Below are 18635 nucleotides of genomic sequence, written 5' to 3'. Positions count from 1 at the left end.
GGCCTTGAACTTGCTAAGTAGCCCAGGCTGGCCTCAAACTCAGGGTGATCTTCCTGCCTCAGCCTCATGAGTGCTATGATTACAGGCATGCTCCCACCACCACATACCGTGCCAATCCTAAAATTATATGGAAATACAAAAGGCCAAGAACAGCTGAAGAGATCCTGAAGAAGTCAAACAAAGCTTGAAGATTTAACACTACTGAGACAGGAGATTAGGGGGTGGCAGAACTAGCTGGGGAAGCAGGCATGACCTGTTAATTACAAGATCCAAGACACATGCCCAGAACAGTTCCCAAAGCCCTGCACCTGGACTTCTCCTGAGAACTGGAGCAGGTTTTTCAACAGGATGGCCTGGACCTGGCCTCAGCCTGAGGTGTGGGATCCCAGCACCGCCTCTCGGGACCCACACATAGGAGTTCTTGCAGATTTCCTCCAGATTTGGACAGCATAAAAGGATGCAGTCGCCAAGAAGCACTTGCTGTTGTGGCTTTCCTCATGATAGTCCGGCCTACGTACTCCAGGGTGTTCGTCTATCTTGCTTTTTCCTTTTTTACCCAAGCTCCCTCTGCAGAGCCAGTTTCTCCCTCACTCTTCACTTTTATTTTTTCAAATAAATTTTTTTTTTTCAAATAAATTTTGCTACTCCTTTTTCCACTTGTTTTGTGCAATTCTTTGTTCCATATGAGAAGCACCTGGAAACCAACTTCAGAAGGCAATCCAAGTACCACAAAACCTGGCAATGTTTATCTGGTGAGCCAATTACTAGAAGGAGCTAGCTGGCAACACTCCTAGATATCAAAATTTACAAAGCTAGAGTCAAGACACTGACAGAAGAATAGGCAAATGAATGCCGGGAACAGAAGACAGATCTGAAAGAAACCCTCACATGTCTCCTGATTTATGATAACTGTGATTCTACTAAGCAGTGGAAGCAAAGAGCTGAGCCAATTAGACATCCACATGGAAAAAATCCTAACTCCCAACTCACTCACACCCTACACAAAAGTCAATTCCAGAAAGACTGCAGATCTAAATATAAATATTGCTGGGTGTGGTGACCCATGTCTGTAATGCCAGCACTTGGGAGGCTGAGGCAGGAGGATTACAGCAAGTTCGAGGCCAGGCTGGGCTACATAGTGAGTTCACGGCTGGTTAGAACTAAATGGTGAAACCCTATCTTGAAAGACTGAAATAAATTTCCAAATGGTCAATAAACAAGTGAACAGATGCTTGATTTCATTATACATGTGGAAAATGTGAGTCAATTAATGCCACAGTAATATACTAATATACATTAACTAGAATGGCAAAAAAAAAAAAGATGATCATATCAAGTGTTGGAAAGGATACAAAACCACCAGGACTCTAATACAGTACATTGGAAGTAGGAGTGCAAACTGGTTCTGTCATCTGGAAAAATGGTAGTATCTGCTAAGAGTTGATTATAAGTATAACTTGTGACATAGGACCTCCATTCCTAAGTATATGTGCATAGAAATGTGTACACATAGTCCAAGACATGTACAAGAATTTTTACAGCAGTATATTTTATAACAGCCCCAAACTACAATTTTTTTTTTTTACATCAGGGTCTCACTATGCAGTCCAGGCTGGCCTCAACCTTATGACCCTCCTGCTTCAGCATCCTGAGTGCTAGGACTGCAGGTACACACCACCACTCCTGGCTGCATTTTTTAAAACAACCCCATACGTCCATCAACAACTGAATAAGTAACAGATTATTCACATAACGGAGAACTGTAAAATAATGAGAATAAACGAACCTAACCACATGCAACAATACAGATGAATCTAGGTGGTATAATGCTGAGCAGCTCAACACAGAAAGGTATATACTATAAATTGGGCATGGTGGTGCACTCCTATAACCTCAGCACTCTGATCATAAGTTCAAGTACAGGCTGGGCACCCTGTCTCAAAAGTAAAAAATAAAAAAGGACTAGGGATGTAGGTCAGTGTGAAGGCACTGGGCTCAATCTCCATATCAAAACCAAACAAAAACAAAATAAAAACCAAACCCCCCAAACCAAACCAAACCAACAGTACTGTAATGATTCTGTATATATAATGTTCAAAATGCATGACAAAATGTAGGGTGTGGTGGTGCACACCTGTAATCCCAGCACTAGGGAGCGGAAGGAGGATTGCAGGGAGTTTGAGGCCAGCCTAGGCTACACAGTGAGTTCAAGGTCAGCCTGGACTATATAGTGAGATCCCGTCAAAAAATAAACAAAGCTGGCCAAGGTGGAGCATATCTGTAATCTCACACTTAGGAGGCTGAGGCAGGAGGATTGCTGTTTTAGGCCAGCAGCCTGGGCTCTAAAATGAGTTCAAGGCAAGGCTGAACTACACAGTAAGACTCGGTCTCAAAAACAAAACAAAGGGCCGGGGATTTAGCTCAGTGGTTCCGCTGCCTGCCTTGCAAGCCCAAGGTCCCAAGTTCGGCCCCTGGTACCAAAAAAAAGCATAAACTTTTTTGGGCCGGGGATTTAGCTCAGTGGTTCTGCTGCCTGCCTTGCAAGCGCAAGCCAAGCCAAACCAAGCCAAGCCAAACCAAACCAAACCAATAAAAACCAAAACAAAAACCAAAATGAGTGACACTAATTTATGATGTTAGAGGTCGGAAATGATTAGGGGTGGGTGTTAGGCTATTGGAAGGGAGGCATGAAAGTGCTTCTAGGGTTCTGACGATAACAGTGCTTCTGTGTCTAGGTGCTGCTTAACATGTGGTGTGTTCATTTTGAAAATTCCCTGACCTAATGTAGGCTGAGTGGTGCATGTCTGTAATCACAGTTACTGGGGAGGCCGAGGCAGGAGGATTGCAAGTTCCAGGCCAGTTTGGGCAACACAGCAAGACCCTGTCTCAAAATAAAATAAAGGGGAAAAAAATAAGGGCTAAGGATGTACGTCAGTGGTAGAGTGCTTGACTAGCATGCACGCGGCCCTGGGTTCAATTGCCAGTACAAAGGCAGGAAGAGCAAAATGGCTGTGTTGGAGTAAAGAGAACAGAGTGTGGTTTGGATTTAACCTTGCAGGTAATTAAGGCATCACTGAGGAAAAACAAAAAACAAAACAAGACAACACAACAACAAAAGCCATGACCTGCATACTTATGATTCATGTCTATATTTATATTACTGTTCAGTAAGACCTACTGATATAAAACAAGAACAAAAAACCTTTGGGTTTGTGACTTCTGCTGATCATGACAGGGATAACAAAGCAAGCAGTGCAGGATGCGCTACGATGCGGGCCAGCTCTGACCTTGGGCAGACCCCAAGCACAGGGCAGTGGCCCACCTAGTGTCTAAAGCAACATCACAGGGGTTGGGGGGGAGCGGAAGACTCCACTTGGTTCATCTGTTCTTTCTCCATACTGGTACTTTATTCCAGGAGATCTTTAACGTAATTCTAAGGAGAAAGTTAAAAGCTAAAATAAATAAATAGGTAAAGAAAGCTAAAAGCTGAAAAGCACAAGAAATCTTGATAAATGGGAAAATGCATAATATTTCAAGTGTATTAAATAAGCTAGGAAATTTTTTGAAAGGTAGAGAATAAAATAAGGAGAATTCAGGCTGTTCAATGAATTAGTTTAGGGTTAAAAGTTTCATTTGATTGTGAATTCAATGGAGGTAGAAAATTATTTAAAAGTCTTTTAGGCATTTTTTTTTCTTTTTTGTTGTTGTTGGTTTTTTTTTTTTTTTTTTTTTTTGGCACCGGGGACTGAACTCAGGACCTTGTGCTTGAGAGGCAGGCGCTGGAACCACTGAGCTAAATCCCCGGCCCAAGGCATTTTAAAAAAGATATTCTAAAGAGAAAATACAGTACAGCTTGGAGGAGAAGGTCTACTTAATTTCTCACCATAGCCTTTTTGTCATATAGCTTGTTGCTATGGAAAAGGCCACGAAGGTAGCAACTAAGGGAACTAAAGGATCTGGCAGGAGCAAGCACAGGGATAGTGGATTAAACAAAAATTCCTTAAGCAATTAGCAAGTAACAAGACCTATAAATGACACACTTCACATGTTTTTCCTAACCCCTACCCCTCAGAAAGTACATGGGCCTGGTTTGCCACTATAATTTAACTCAGAAATAGAGAAGCCTGAATGGGCCTAACAAAGCCAAATCCTGGCAGACAAAATACAAGGCCATTTAGTGAGGCTGCCTCATGCCAGGAGGCATCAGCTACCTACCCACATTATCCTGGGGAAATTATCTCCAGCTGCCTAAATTACACAGTCGATGCCCTGTGATTTCTTTGTTCTGTAGAGCCTGAGGGAGATGGGATAATGAGGTATCAGAAGAGGTGGAGAACAGCCCCTTGTGGGGGTCCAGGCAGGGAGGCGACTGAGCTCTCTGGTGCAGCCTCAGTGGGAGCAGCCTGGGAGTGAGGCTCTGCCTAAACTGGTCTGAAATGATTGCCATGGGACAAAAGGCTACTTGCCAAGTTCCTTAATAGCTTCTGCCTATCATTGTTACAGCAGCTTTATCAACCAGGGCAGGGCCAGGACCTGTTTTTAAAAGTGTAAGCACTGAGACCAGAGGGTTCAACATTTCCCAGATCTGGTCACATCCAATGACTAACAAAGACAATCCCCACTGTGTCCCTCAGGAATGATTACAGAAGTGTAAACATCAGTGCCAGAGGGACCACCGAGATCGTGCAGTGCAACCTCCTCATTTTACAAAACAAGAGACTAAGGCGGAGACTAGGAAAACGACCTCAGCAGGGCAAGGAACACCAAGGCTCTCTAACAGGGCCTTTCCCCTCAGAACCATTTCCAAGCTAAGCTACCTAGGTCACACCAGAACTATATTTATGGCCTAAGTGTCTCTCGCTTCAGGAACTCAGTATTTGTTAAAGGACAGCATTAGTTGGAGACTAAGAGGTTTTTGTTACTGAAATAGCAAAAGTCTTATTTGAAACGAGCTTACTTGGCAAGCCCACCACCTGGCCACCTGTGCTGCCTGCCCTGGCTTTGCTGGGGGGAGAACCTGGTGAGGAGAGGTAGGTGAAAGTGTGCAAGAGCAGGGCATCTCTCTCCTTGGGAGATTAGTTTGTCTTGTAATTTGCAAAATGAAACTCAAAAATCTTGTGACTGAAATTTCTCCTTAGGGCTTCAGGATTTCAATATAGGACAGTGGACAGATAAGGTAATCCACAGGGTGTATGAACACATCCTTCCCTGAAGCAGCCCTAGGAGCAAGTGGTAGGTGGGCAGAATGTGTGGGCTGCTGCTTTTGGTGGAGGAAGGGTGGGAGAAAGTAGGTATTGATTTCCCTAATGTTTCCTTTGTGTGGCTGCTGTTGCCATGTGGTGGTCTGTTGCTATGAAGATTTATGGTGCCAGACAATGGCTGGTAGGCTCTTTCTGACTGTGCTGTTGGTAGAGCTATTTCTGCAGGAGTCAGGCCAGTAAGCAACTGGCTAAGCAGCAGAGGGAGCTTGGTCACCATGGGCCATCTCTCTACCTGAGTGCTGCCTGAGGAAAGACTGAAGGTGAAAGGGCATTAATTATAGCCTGAGAAAGAAAAGTCAGTGCTCAGCCACCTTACTTTTCCAGTACAGATATCTAAAATTAGCTATTTCACAGTTCACACACATACTCTCCTGCCTCAGAAGCCAACAGAATAAACCAAGGGTAACTACCACGGTGACTGTTTTCATGAAAGAAGATTAATGGAGAACCCTCCCCTGGAGCTAGCAGGATAAAGACCCACAGCGGCAAGAGGATCTGCAGTCAGCTGAGGGTGAACAATCACTGGGGCAGGTTCTCACCAGAGCCACCACCGGCAAACTAACTTCCCGTTGAGCAAAACCACTGCCTATTACTCTGATAATGAGAAAACTGCAACCCACAGACCAAAGAGCAGGGCTCGACCAGAGTCTGAAGCAGGACCAAATGTTTTCCTGGGTAACAAGATGTCATCTACTTTTTCATCCTCTTTACCCTCCCACATATGCAAAGTTCTTGCCATCTCAGAGTAGGCACACACTGGCCACAGCATGAGCCACTAGTTACATAGGGCTGCTTCAAGTGAATTTGAACAATTCATTTCCTCAGACCGGCCCGCCACATTTCAGGTGCTCAGAGGCTACCATTCTGGACAGAACAGCTCCATCACAGACAGTTCAATGGTCAGTGCACGTTTAGTCCAAGCTTTTATAAGTCAGAAACCTAAATACAGAAGCAGTTAACTTAGCCAAGATCACAGTTTAAGGTCCATGTTCTAGGACCCAGCTGCCCCACCTCTAGTTCAGAGACAGCAGTACTGTACTATGCCTCTGCAGTACTATGATTTCTTCTTAAATAGTTCCAGACACCTTTATTTGTTGGACTAGAACTGTATGAGATAGAGGTGGGGCGCACCTATGTTTACTTGTACATGTAAATGACAAAGCCTTTGTGAAAAAACTGAAAACTTCCTTCTTCCCATCAATTCATGAAATGAGAATTTGAAGCTGGGTACAGTGGCTCATGCTTGTAATTCCAGTTAATAGGGAGACAGACAGGAGGGTAGAAAGTTAAGAGGCCATTTATGGCAATTTAGGTCAAGAACTGTCTCAAAAAAGTGTTTTAGCCAGGTGTTGTGCCACACGCCTGTAATCCCAGCACTTGGGAGGCTGAAGAGGACTGCCATGAGTTTAAGAACACCGTAGGCTACACAGTGACTTCAAGGCCAGCCTGAACTACATAGTGAGATGCTGTCTCAAATAAAACCAAATATATAATTAATAAAGAGAATTCAGTTTTGGAAGACAGGTCAAGATTACTGCATAGATTTTCACACCTGCTGAGATACAAAGGAGCCACACTCACTTCAGCCTCAGAAACACCGTAAGGCCTTATGACGGGATCTCTAAAGGAGATCCAGACTCATTTCAGAAATGTTCCAAGCATAATTTCTAAATGGTGTGGGAGGATTAATCTAGATAAATGACTATTAAAATTTTTTTAAACAGAAGAATCATTTTTAAATGAGGTTTTTTAAGAAGCCTGACATGAAATCTTCTAAAAGCAACCACTATGCGCTGTGGCTGGCAGAGTGGCTGCAGCAGGAGCCAGGGCCTGCCCATTTGGCACCCTGGCTGCTATGGTTACCATGAGATTTCTCTATGTACCAGTTTCTCAGAGGAGTGGAATCCCAGCCTCTGAGAGGCTGAGGCTGGAGGATAGCAAGTTTAAGCCCAGCTGGGGCAATTTAACGATTTAAAGAGGGACCTTGTCTCAAAATAAAAAAAAAAAAAATTTAAAAAAAGGCTGGAGATGTAGCTCAGTGCAAATGCTCTGGGGTTCAAGCTCTAGTACTACCAAAAAAAAAAAAAGTTTCCCAGAGTATAATTTCTTTTATCTGAAGATTCTATCTCTGACTTTTATAATTTCAAAAGAGTAGTGGTGAAAGTCACTAAATTGGCCAGGCAATCTGAATTTGAATTGGGTTCAAACTTGAAATCCTTCTGACTCGGCCTCCTGAGTGCTGAGATCAAAGGTGTGCATCACTACACCCTGCTCTTTTAGATCTTCAGAGAATGATTTTTGCAGGAAATCTTCTGTTACTTGAAGATGAAAAGAACATGAAGCAATTCTGATGTCAGACCTTTGCCTAATGACAATTCAGGTGAAGACCCTCTGGGGGGTTTTCTTTGCCATAATATACCATGGCTGAACATTTCTCTTTCCCTGAAAATGAAAGGGGGAAAGACAATGTAAGGAGTAATAAGCCTCGAAACACAATACAGTAAGTGGGAGAAAATGTTTGGTTTTTTTGGTACCAGGATCGAATTCAGGACCTTGCACTTTCGAGGCAGGCGGGGGCACCACTAAGCTAAATCCCTGGCGAGAAAATCTGGTTTTAAAAGAACCACAAGCTGGCTGTGGTGGTTCATGACTATCATTCCAGCATTCTGGAAGGCTGAGGCAGGAAGATGGTGAGTTCTAGCCCAGCCTGGGCAACTTCACATGACTCTGTCTCAAAATTAAAGAAAACAAAATAAGATAAAGTGAGGAGGGGCTGGGAAGAACTTCAATGTGAAGACCATGAATTCAACCCCCAGTGCCACAGTGGGGAAAAATGCAAAAACAAAAATAAAAAAACACAGAACTTCAAATCTTACAGATTTTGACAAACGAGAGTTATCTTAAATATGCTGAAAGCAGAATTTATTCTGAATTTTAGAGAATTTTGGAGTATTTTGACTCCCAAATTCAAGCATTACACTATCTGTCAGATATATATTAACATAGGTTAAGAAATGATGACAACATGGATGTAAACATTCATTCAAATATTTTTTCTTTCCAGTACTGGGGATTGAATCTACTCTAGGTAAATTCTCTACCACTGAACCACATCCTCACCTTCCCCCTCTTTTTTTTTTTTTGAGACAGGGTCTCACTATTTAGTTCAGGCTGGCCTTGAACTCACTATGTACCCCAGGCTGACCCTAAACTCATGGCGATCCTCCTGCCTCAGCCTCTCGAGTGCTGGGATTATAGGTGTGTATCATCATGCGTGGCCTGAGAAAATATATTTGAGTGCCTATTATAGGTGGCAGATGTTCAGTGTTGGGGACACAATCATGAGCTAAACAGAGTCCCTAATCTTACAGAATGTCTAAAACAGTGGAAGAGAGACATTTTAAATTAAAAAAGGGGCTATTTAAAATGACTATTCACACTTGCCTAGGAGGTGCTCACAGTTCCTAAGGTTCAATCCCCCGCACCACAGAAAGTAGAAGAAAGGAGAAAACCCATGTAATTACTATATAAACAATTTTACAAACTGTGATGAGAGCTGTGAAACTGTGAAATAAAGTCCAGGGCACATTAAGAGTACCTAACATGGGAATCTGGTGATAGCTGTTCATTGGCAACCTGACAGGAGAGCCATTCAGAGCTGGATGGAAGGAAAACAGGGATCCTCCAAGAGAAAGGGCACTCACGATCCTCAGGGAGTGAAAAGGGTGAGGCTTGTTCTTCAAATGTTTTTGTCAGGTTTATATTTTGCCCTTGGCAAAAACTCATCACCATGAATATGAGTAGAACATAAAGACAGGGCACTGATGTATTCTATTTTCCATATATGGAGGCAACGGGCCCTGAAGGTTTCTGGGTGGCACAGAGATACAGTCTGGATATTTCTGTCATTCCAACAGGGTCTGGGTATTAATACATTCGGCCACAGGCAGATTACATTTTTTTCTTTTTTTTTCGTAGCGGGGTCAAACTCAGGTCCTTGCGCTTGTGAGGCAGACATGGGGCCACACAGATTATATTTAATTTTTAAATTTTTATTTATTTATTTATTTGGGTAGCAGGGATCGAACTTGGGACCCTGTGCTTATGAGGCAGGTGGCAGAAACACTGAGCTAAATCCCCGGCTGAACAGATTATATTTTAAAAACTGCACATCTACTTTGTGATTTCTAGATTGCATATTGTTTGTTTGATTTTGATTCTTTGAGGCAGGATCGCAGGCTAGCCTTGAACTCATGGCGATCCTCCTGCCTCAGCCTCCTGAGTGCTGGGATTACAAGCGTGTGCCATCATGCCTGGTACAAGACTGTGGACTGTGTAACACATTCAGGATCAACCTCTAGAGCAGCGACGGCGAACCTTTTAGAGCTTTCAATGTTAACAGCCTGTTGTGGCACTTGTCCCATAGGTTTACCACCACTGCTCTAGTCACCTTTTCTCTACCTTCTCTAAATCAATTTCTACCACAATCTATAATTTTGTTTTTGTTTTTAGCATGATCTCAAGCATATGATAAATCCTCATCTGCAATGTTATTCTGAAAACGGAAGTTTTACTATATCCCTAATGATCAGAGAGCCAGGAGTTCTTCCCCAGGAAACACATCAGCACCTATTGAATTGAGAACTTGAATGACAAGAAAAGATCCAAGAGAATGGACTTTTGTCAGAATGGCCAGAATGAAAGGCCTGAATTTCTATGGGCAGGCTGACAAGTTTGCTCTGTGATAATCAGAGGTAATTAGCTGTGCTCCTCTGGGCCTCTCAACCTGAGTCAGTATGCTTTCAAAGTCTGCTTACTGATGCAGAGACACGACAGCGCTGAGGCCCAGACTCTCCAAGCACATATAGTCTGACGAGGACCTGGATTCTTTATTGGAAGGATGAACTGGAACACTTGCCACCAGATGTTACCAAGAGATCTGAAATACTTGGTTAAGTACCTTTGCTCTCCTGTTTTATTTTTTTGCTGTTCTTTTTTTTTTTTTTTTTTTTTAGCTTTATGAACTTCCAAAACAGAACATGTATTCCCAGGGGGCAAATGGAACATATAGGAAGTCTGGATGGCAGCCTTGGACAGCAGCAACCTACAACAAACCAACGGTGTGGTGGAAGCCTTGAAAACCAGACCATGAGAACATTTCCCTGTTGGCTGGGTCTATAAAATCTGTACTAAGTGATAGATGCATGAAGCAGTTTAGGGGTCTGGGCAATGAGCCAACCAGAAGGAGGAAGGAGCTGGGTACCCCTCCAGGTGTTAAAAGATGGCAAGAGCTGCATACTCAGTGAGCCAGCATTCAGCCAATTTATTTACTTGGGTTTTTGTTTTGTTTTGTTCTGTTTTGTTTTGTTTGAGACAGGGTCTTGTGATATAGTTCAGGCTGGTCTCAAACTCATGATGGTCCTCCTGCCTTAGCCTCCGGAGTGCTGGGATTTAAGGTGTGTGTCACTACACCCAGCCTAGTAAATGTTTTTCTATTTTATATAATAATAATGTTATATAATGTAGAAGGTATATAACAATGTTATATAATAATAACGTTTTATTTATTTTGATTTTTTGAGGCGTGGTTCAGGCTGACCTTGAACTCACTCTGTGGCCCAGAAGAGTGACTGTTCTCTATTCCCTTTACTTCCTCAGCTGTTCTTTTATTTACTGACCTCAATTTAATTTATAATCTAAATCTCCTATATAAAATTATAGAAAGGGTACAGAGAGTACACACAGTTTAAATTACCTAGCAAGTAGCAATTAAGTGATTACCTAAGTACCAGGACCAACACTATGGAACAGTTATGAAGGAGAGATAATTAATCTAAAAAACTGACACTGGGGTGGGAATGTGTAGTTTAGTAGTAGATTGTTTGCCTACTTGTGATCCCAAGCACTGCAGAAACACAGAAAAGTAATAAAATGAATAAAAAACTGGCACTGGCATTCTCTAGGAGCGGGAGATTCTGCTAGGATGCTGTTGCTATCCTCTGTGTGCGTTAAGTCTAAGACCCCTTGTAAATGCAGGCAGTATTCACAACAGCAAGCCCTTATTGTCTCCTCGGTAGAAGCAGGTGGAGAGGGGTGGGAAGCCATGTATAGCACTTACCGTCTTCTGTTTCCTGCCACACAATTCCTTCAAGGTTGACGCTGGTTCCAGGTTCACAGGGGCCCAAGCACTCAGGCTCTGTGGCTAGAGCCACATCACACGTGTTGACCCCAACGGATCGGGTACGAACCATGATCTGCTCACAGGGAGATGAGATGTCATTATTGACCACTGGTACCAAAAGGTGCAGTGGCAGCACCGCCGGTGTGGAGACAGGGGACTCCATCTGTGGGGCAAGAGAGAGTAGTGGCTGAGCTGCAGGGAGATCATATAGAGGAAATACTCCCCCACCCCAAACTATTTTTTGGTACTGGATATTGAACCCAGACCCTCTCCAGTGAGCTACATCCCCAACCCTTTCTCAAAAAAACTTAAAAAAAAACTTTTTAGACAGGGCCTTGCTAAGTCACTTAGTTGCCCAGGCTGGGCTTGAACCTGTGATTCTTCTGCCTCAGCCTCCTAGAGTGCTGGGACATCCAACTAAAGAAATAACTTTTTGGGACCGGGGATTTAGCTCAGTGGTACCGACACCTGCCTTGCAAGTGCAAGGTCCTGGGTTCGATCCTCAGTACCAAAAAAAAGGAAATGCCTTTTTGTATTTAATCTAATCATATATCCTTTGTTGCTATAATGCAGCAGCTCCAAATAGAAGACTTTGGTCCTTCAAGTTCTAGCTGATGACATTATTACAAATCTAGTGTTTAGATGAGAGCACCCTGTGCTAGGTGTAGCTCTACTATGCATACTGACTGATCTTCTCTGAAGATTAACTATGAAACCAATCAACATAAAATGAGAGTCAAGCACTGGGATTCTTTCCCCTTAGGAAAGGCTTTTCACAGATTAAACGTGGTCTTGAACAGAAACATTCAGAGATGGCCACACATGCATCCAAAATCCAAGCTGCTCGACAGCTCTGCCATGGAGCTCTGGTTCTAGGGTAAGTTACTACATGGCCACCACTTGGCTTTTTACAGATTAAACGTGGTCTTGAACAGAAACATTCAGAGATGGCCACACATGCATCCACAATCCAAGCTGCTCGACAGCTCTGCCATGGAGCTCTGGTTCTAGGGTAAGTTACTACATGGCCACCACTTAGCCTGAAATTAGTCTCCCTCCCCACAGCATTCACACCTTCCCACAGGGCGAGCTCTGGCTATGCCTTCATTCTTTTCAGTTGGCTATGACTTCTCACATAGAAAGCCAACACTGTTGCAGCTCAAACTCACTCCACAGAATGTTCCTACACTGCTAATTATTGTCTTTTGAAGAGCTGCCAAAACTTTATCCTTATCTGCTCACGTGCATGTATGCAAACTTGCTTCCCTAACACCACCTTTTTCACAAAACGAAGTGTAAGTGGAAGGTGTATAATGAATCTTCTGCACTTATGATAAAAGTCAGAAGGCATGTTGGATTTCTGAAATTCAGGAATTAATTTGGCAATCTTTAGGCACATGCCATGTACTTGACTCATCTGGTATTTTTTTTTTTTTTTTTTTGAGATAGGGTTTCATTCTGTAGTTCAGGCTGGCCTTGAACTCACTATGTAGCCCAGGCTGGCCTCAAATTCATGGCAATCTTCCTGCCTCAGCCTCCCAAGTGCAGGGACAACAGGTGGTACATACTTAAAAGACCTTTTAAAATCGCCATGTATAGATTTTAGGGTAAAAATACAGAAAAACTAAACTCAAATCTCCCTATTATAGGTAACTAAGTTAGATAAAAATTAATAAACAGCCAGTGACTGGGATGTCAAGGAAGTCAGCAGAAAAAGACATCAGAATTGGGCCGGGGATTTAGCTCAGTGGTTCCAATGCCTTCCTCGAAAGCAGGTTCAATCCCGAGTTCAATCCCTGGTACCAAAAAAAAAAAAAAAAAGACATCAGAATTGTCACTGGAGGTGCATATGAAAAAGGCCAGGCCTCAAGATAAAGATGCAATGGCCAGACCACTGAGCTACATCCCCAGCCCATTCAGATTTTCTATTTAGACATTTTGCAGCAGAGAAAAGAATGCCAGTTCACTGGGTATTATTTTGCCCAGGATTACCTGTTGGAAAACTTAAAGAATCAAATTAGTGTAATTTATAGTAATAATCTAGAATAATTTTTTAGAACATTATATTTCCCAAAGGTTAAATACATTATATGTGAAAACACAAGTTTACTTTGGGGAATGGGAAGAAAAACAAAGGGAAAAAATAAAAACAAAAACAAAAATAATAAAAAAGAAAAACAAAGGGGAGATTTGGATAGGGTGTATAAACAAATAATTTAGCTATAATAAAACAAGATAATATAGCTGAGTCAAAGATTGTTATGTTCAAGAATGAAAATGTTTTGAAGAACAGTTTCAAGTTGTTATACTTTATTATAATAAAAAGATCATAAAGTTTAAAAAAAAAAAAAAAGATCCAATGGCCAGGCCTACATGCCTCCCTAAGGGATAAGTAGTAACTTAGAATTGTACCATAATTAGCATTACCTGGTGCAGTAAAGTCCAGATAGACACCAGTCACCCAGGTGGGTGATCAGAGCATCCAGACCCATTTCATCCCAAAAATGCCTTTGTTTTTCCCATGTACCCTCGTTATGTTACCTGATTACCTATTGGAGCAATATGAGCTAAGCAGCTATACTTATAATCCTATAGGTTGATGGGAGTTTGACCCACGTTGTACCCAGATTGTGATTTTGATGTATAAATTACGCCTGACAAAGAGTCCCAGGGGCAACCCATTTTCAGGACCCCTCTGGTCTCTCAGGAGCTATTCCTATTCCCCAATAGACCTTTTCTACTCTTAACTTCCTTTGTCCTTTGGAATTCATTCTTCCATTGCAGGGGACACAAACTTGGCGTATCTGACACCTAGCAGGTTGGGAGTTACGCTTTCCCCCTATATCATTACTACTCCTTTCCAAAGCTGGAATCTGGCTGTAACACTGATGAACTCTCAGGAATGCTCTAAGAACTTCTTGAAATCCCTGGAAAGGGGAAATTAGATCATCTTTACTCCTGGATGTTTCTCTCTTCTTTCTCTTGGGAAAGAACTGGGATAGATGCAATTTACTGTGCATTTCCTGTGCTTAGGGTTTGTTCTCTTTTGTATGCCTTTCTTCTATCAGCAAGATAAATCCCTGCAAGGTCCTCTTTCTTGGACACAGAGATTGGCCTAAACCTTCTAGGCTGCTCCTGTGAACCTGGTGGTAGCATTTTTTGGGCATGTCTCATTGCCAACTGGTTCCAGTTCCTCCCTGCCCCTCTGTTCTCCTCTCCTTCTCTGCCCCTCTCTTTCTCAGTCTTCAAGGGCAGCTCTTGTGGGAAATGGTTTCCTTTCCTGCTAGGATGCTCAGGTTTCTGGGAGACCAGAAGAAGATAAGCTAGTATGTTCTAAATAAGGTCAAGTCCCCAGTTCTGCAGCACTAAGAAATCCAGAAAACAGTAGCTAAGCCATAAGTTAGAAACAGCACTGTTGCTTTCAAGCAGTATTTCATAGTAAACCTTGATACAAAATATGTGAAAAGTGCAAGGTCCTGAGTTCAATGCCCGGTACAAAAAAAAAAATGTGAAGAGAACAACATTAACTGATCACTAAGAATAACCTGATACACACAGGAAACTGACTACCATATATATCAAAAAAGTAGAGTTCAGGATCTGTCTGTATGAGGATGACCTTATTTCATTGTTTAGTTAATTAAAAGAGAGGTTTAGGAGTGGGAAAAATGGAAAAAGTCCACCAATAAATTTCAATCTATTCAGTTTCTTTTTACAAAATCATATCTTGGTACTCAACTGCTTTGAAATTCACTGAATTGTACTCAACACATTGTGATGTGAAAATTTTGTCTGATACTTGTTTTTTTGGTACTTGACCACAAGACAGAATTTGTTGGTGTTGACTGTCTCGTGCCTTATGATCCTTTTCCAGCCAAAACAATTTGTTAGGTACTTGTCATTTTTGGTACTCTTTACACCTCCCAGAACCAATTAGCAACCAGTAACAAGATACCACTGTACAGTATTTTGCAACAGAATCTGAAGAGGGATCATAGAGAAGCACAATAGGGTTTAATTACAGCTTCAGCTCCGCTAATTACCATTTGGCCACATCTATAATCTTTATTAAGCCATAATGCATTATAAGTAGCTCTGTGATATTCATCTAATAACCTAGGTGGCTTTACGGGATTTCGTATTTTTCTACTCACTGGAACATAGTTTAATTTATCATTCTCCAGGAGAGAATAAAAATCAGGAAAAGACTAAAAATATTTTTCTTATATACCAAAGACAAAAAAGTAGAGATTGTCAGGAGATTGGTAATAACAAGGAAAATAAGGAATAGGAACATAAAATGTTAGGGCCATTAAATGCCTTAGTAACTACAAGAAGAACACACCTTTGGCCAAAGTGCCACAGTGCATCCAGGGAACTCAGGGGAATGAGGAGGTATGCAATAAAACAAACAGGAGCCTTGACAGAGATTTACAGAGAACTGAAAGAGGAAATCTCTGAAGTTCCCCAACAGTTCATGTTCTTTATCTTTCAATGATACTTCTTTCCAATTTACCTTTAGATATGAATTTAACAGCACCTATTAAGGATCTGAGTGCTAACAGGCAGGTGACACAGATATAGGAACTGAGAGAATAAAGAAAGGCCAGAGTCATTAATCTCCCTACAAGAAGTAATTATACTCTGACTTCAACTGACTCCCACACATGAGAGGCCCTAATGGAGAGAGATCTTCAAAGTTACAAAAGATGTTAGGGGTAGAAAATGTACTAGAAAAATGTTTGGGACAGACTTTTCTCTTCTTTTTACAAAGTGAATTAATATCTTCACATTTGTAGTAAAAAAAAGCAGACAGAAATGAGCTGCACTGATAATGCAGCAGCTCTAAGAAGCTCCCTTTTGCCAAGAATGAAAAGATAATTGGGGTAATGGTTAGATGAATGTTTGGATTTATTAAGAATCATCAGATAAGACTGTATAGGAAGCAGAATGTCAACATACACATTAAATAGTTATATTAATAAGATAATATCATTCTTCGACAGTCCCAAAGGTCCTTCAAGATTTTATAGTCACGCAATATTAATAATATTAAGTGTACAATAGGACAGGATTAAAATAAATGCTTTTGGATTCACAAACATATAAATAAAACCAGTTTGTTTCAAATGCTACATACACTTAGACCTTGCCTCTCTTCCTTTAAAAAAGAAAAAGAGGCTTCTGGTCTGCTGCATTGCCAGATTTCACCGAGGCTGCATTGAAAAAGAATTGAACTGCAATTCTGGTTAATTTCCAAAACATCTTGTAGGACAAGGCAAGAAAGGAAGGAAAAAAAAAAAAAAGATGTCACAGTGGCTGCCACCATAGCCAGACTTCAAATAGTTCTTAGAAGCTTCGTATCCTATTATTCACAGCAGAATTACTTTAGCACTTAATTTTAACCAATCAGTAGCTGGTCAAGGTCAGCACTGAAGGCTGTTTTAGTCTGAATAGAAAATGCAAGTGCAGTGAATGTATAATGTGAAGACTCACCACAGGCAGTTCTCCTGCAGTGATCCCTACACAGTCTCAGGCTCAGACCCCTACAGACCTCTCTGGTAAAAGAGAAGAAGACAGCAGATCAAACAATCCCAATATTCAAGCCTATCAAAATTCCCAATGTGTGGGAATGGATAAGTTACGCTTCAAATCTAACAAAGAAAAAGAATCTCACAGGCAAAAATCAATGCATAACAAAGCACATGGCAGTGTCCATTGCTGTGGTGAAGGCATTTGCTGAATGAAGCACCTCCTTTGCTCTTCTCACTCTAAGATCATTTGACTGCCTGAAATTCACAACATTTGCTTTCAGCAAAGCTTTTATCTTTGCAGCTCCTAAGTGATGTCAGGGACCTAAGCACCACCTTTAAAGCTCACTGGTATTTCACCCCACAGAAGCTGGTGATCACTCTCATTCCTGTATTGTTGCAAGGGAAGCACTAGGATTTGCTTCCCAAAAACAAAGACCTTGAGAAAAATTTGTTCTTTGGCTGTAACCACTTCCTCTCCTAAACACATCCCTTTCACCTCCCTTTCATGTAACTCATTTTCTACAGTGTCAGTGTTGGAGTGTATTATCTCCATTCTTTCATCCCTCAGGATAGAAATATAAGAAGCAAAAAATAATAAAAATAAAAAGTAATCCACAAACATTTTAAATAAATAAGGTGAATAAAACAATTCAGAATCACAAGTGTCAGAAGAAAAAAATCCCAATGATTCCCACGCCAGCCGGCAAAGCCAATTTAACCATACCAGGCTGAAGCAAACTGTTCTAAAGAACCAGAGCATCACTCACATTCATGAAATCTAAATCAAACCCCCACAAACTACGTCTTGGTCTGCTACAGCTGAGAAAGGAGAAAATGACGTGATTCCTCCTGCTTTCAAACTTCTCAGTCTTGGAGTCAGAGGTGTTCACTGGGCTCTTGCTGTGTGACAACCAGAACCTCTGACAGGAGGAAGGACATAGCACGAGGACTCTGGACCTCCCAAACTTACTGGCGATTGAAGCCAGGGCCTGCACATCATCAGCTATATCCTCAGCCCTATATTTTGAGACAGGATCTCACTAAATTACCTAAGGTGGGCTTGACTCATGATTCTCCAGCCTCGGCCTTCCAGAGTCCTGGGATTACGGGCAGGGTCTTGCCATGTAGTTGAGGCAGGTCTTGAATTCCCTGTGAAGCCCAGGCTAACCTCCATCTTGCGATCCTCCCGCATCAACTTCCGGAATGCTGGGACTGCCAATGTGTGCCACTACCCCTGGCTGAGAAGTCTTTTATGAATTAACATGTGATACTTTCCCCAATATACTCTAATGAAAAAAACAGAATGTAGCAGTGTGAGCAATATACTGTAATGTGTTTGTGTAAAACAGGCTAACAGAAGAACTCCTCTGTAGGTGGGTAAAACTGTGTGTGTGTGTGTGTAAAATACCTCTAGGGACACAATATTTATTGCTTCTGGTAGTGTGAGCAGATGACTGGAACATGGCAGTAGGGAGCTGAGATTTCAGACTTTTATGCTTCACAGCATGTGAATGTGTCTTTTTTCACACTCATCCCCATTAAATTGCTCTAAAGTTGTTACTAGAGTCTGTAATTCTCTTGTTTAATGTATATTACTTTTATTGAGTTACACTTTGTATAGCATTCCATTTATGTGAAAAGTACAATTTAGTGGGTTTT

At 41.7% G+C, this 18635-nt stretch overlaps 1 protein-coding gene across 3 annotated transcripts in view; it reads right to left on the bottom strand.

The window, feature by feature from the left end:
* Positions 1-18635, bottom strand: part of Znf609 (zinc finger protein 609) — a 205607-nt gene that overhangs the window by 37270 nt on the left and 149702 nt on the right. For all 3 annotated transcript variants that reach the window (XM_087199124.1, XM_087199125.1, XM_087199126.1), the window contains one exon: positions 11380-11605. In XM_087199124.1, the coding sequence (XP_087055250.1) occupies positions 11380-11605 (226 nt within the window). The remainder of the gene's footprint in view (positions 1-11379; positions 11606-18635) is intronic.

The sequence above is a fragment of the Heterocephalus glaber genome, unplaced genomic scaffold (genome assembly GCF_053883595.1).
Source record: "Heterocephalus glaber isolate CG9 unplaced genomic scaffold, H.glaber_assembly_v1.0 deba00001689, whole genome shotgun sequence".
Classification (NCBI taxonomy): domain Eukaryota; kingdom Metazoa; phylum Chordata; class Mammalia; order Rodentia; family Bathyergidae; genus Heterocephalus; species Heterocephalus glaber.
The sequence above is the reverse complement of the archived record's forward strand: the minus strand, read 5'-3'. Positions and strand labels throughout refer to the sequence as shown.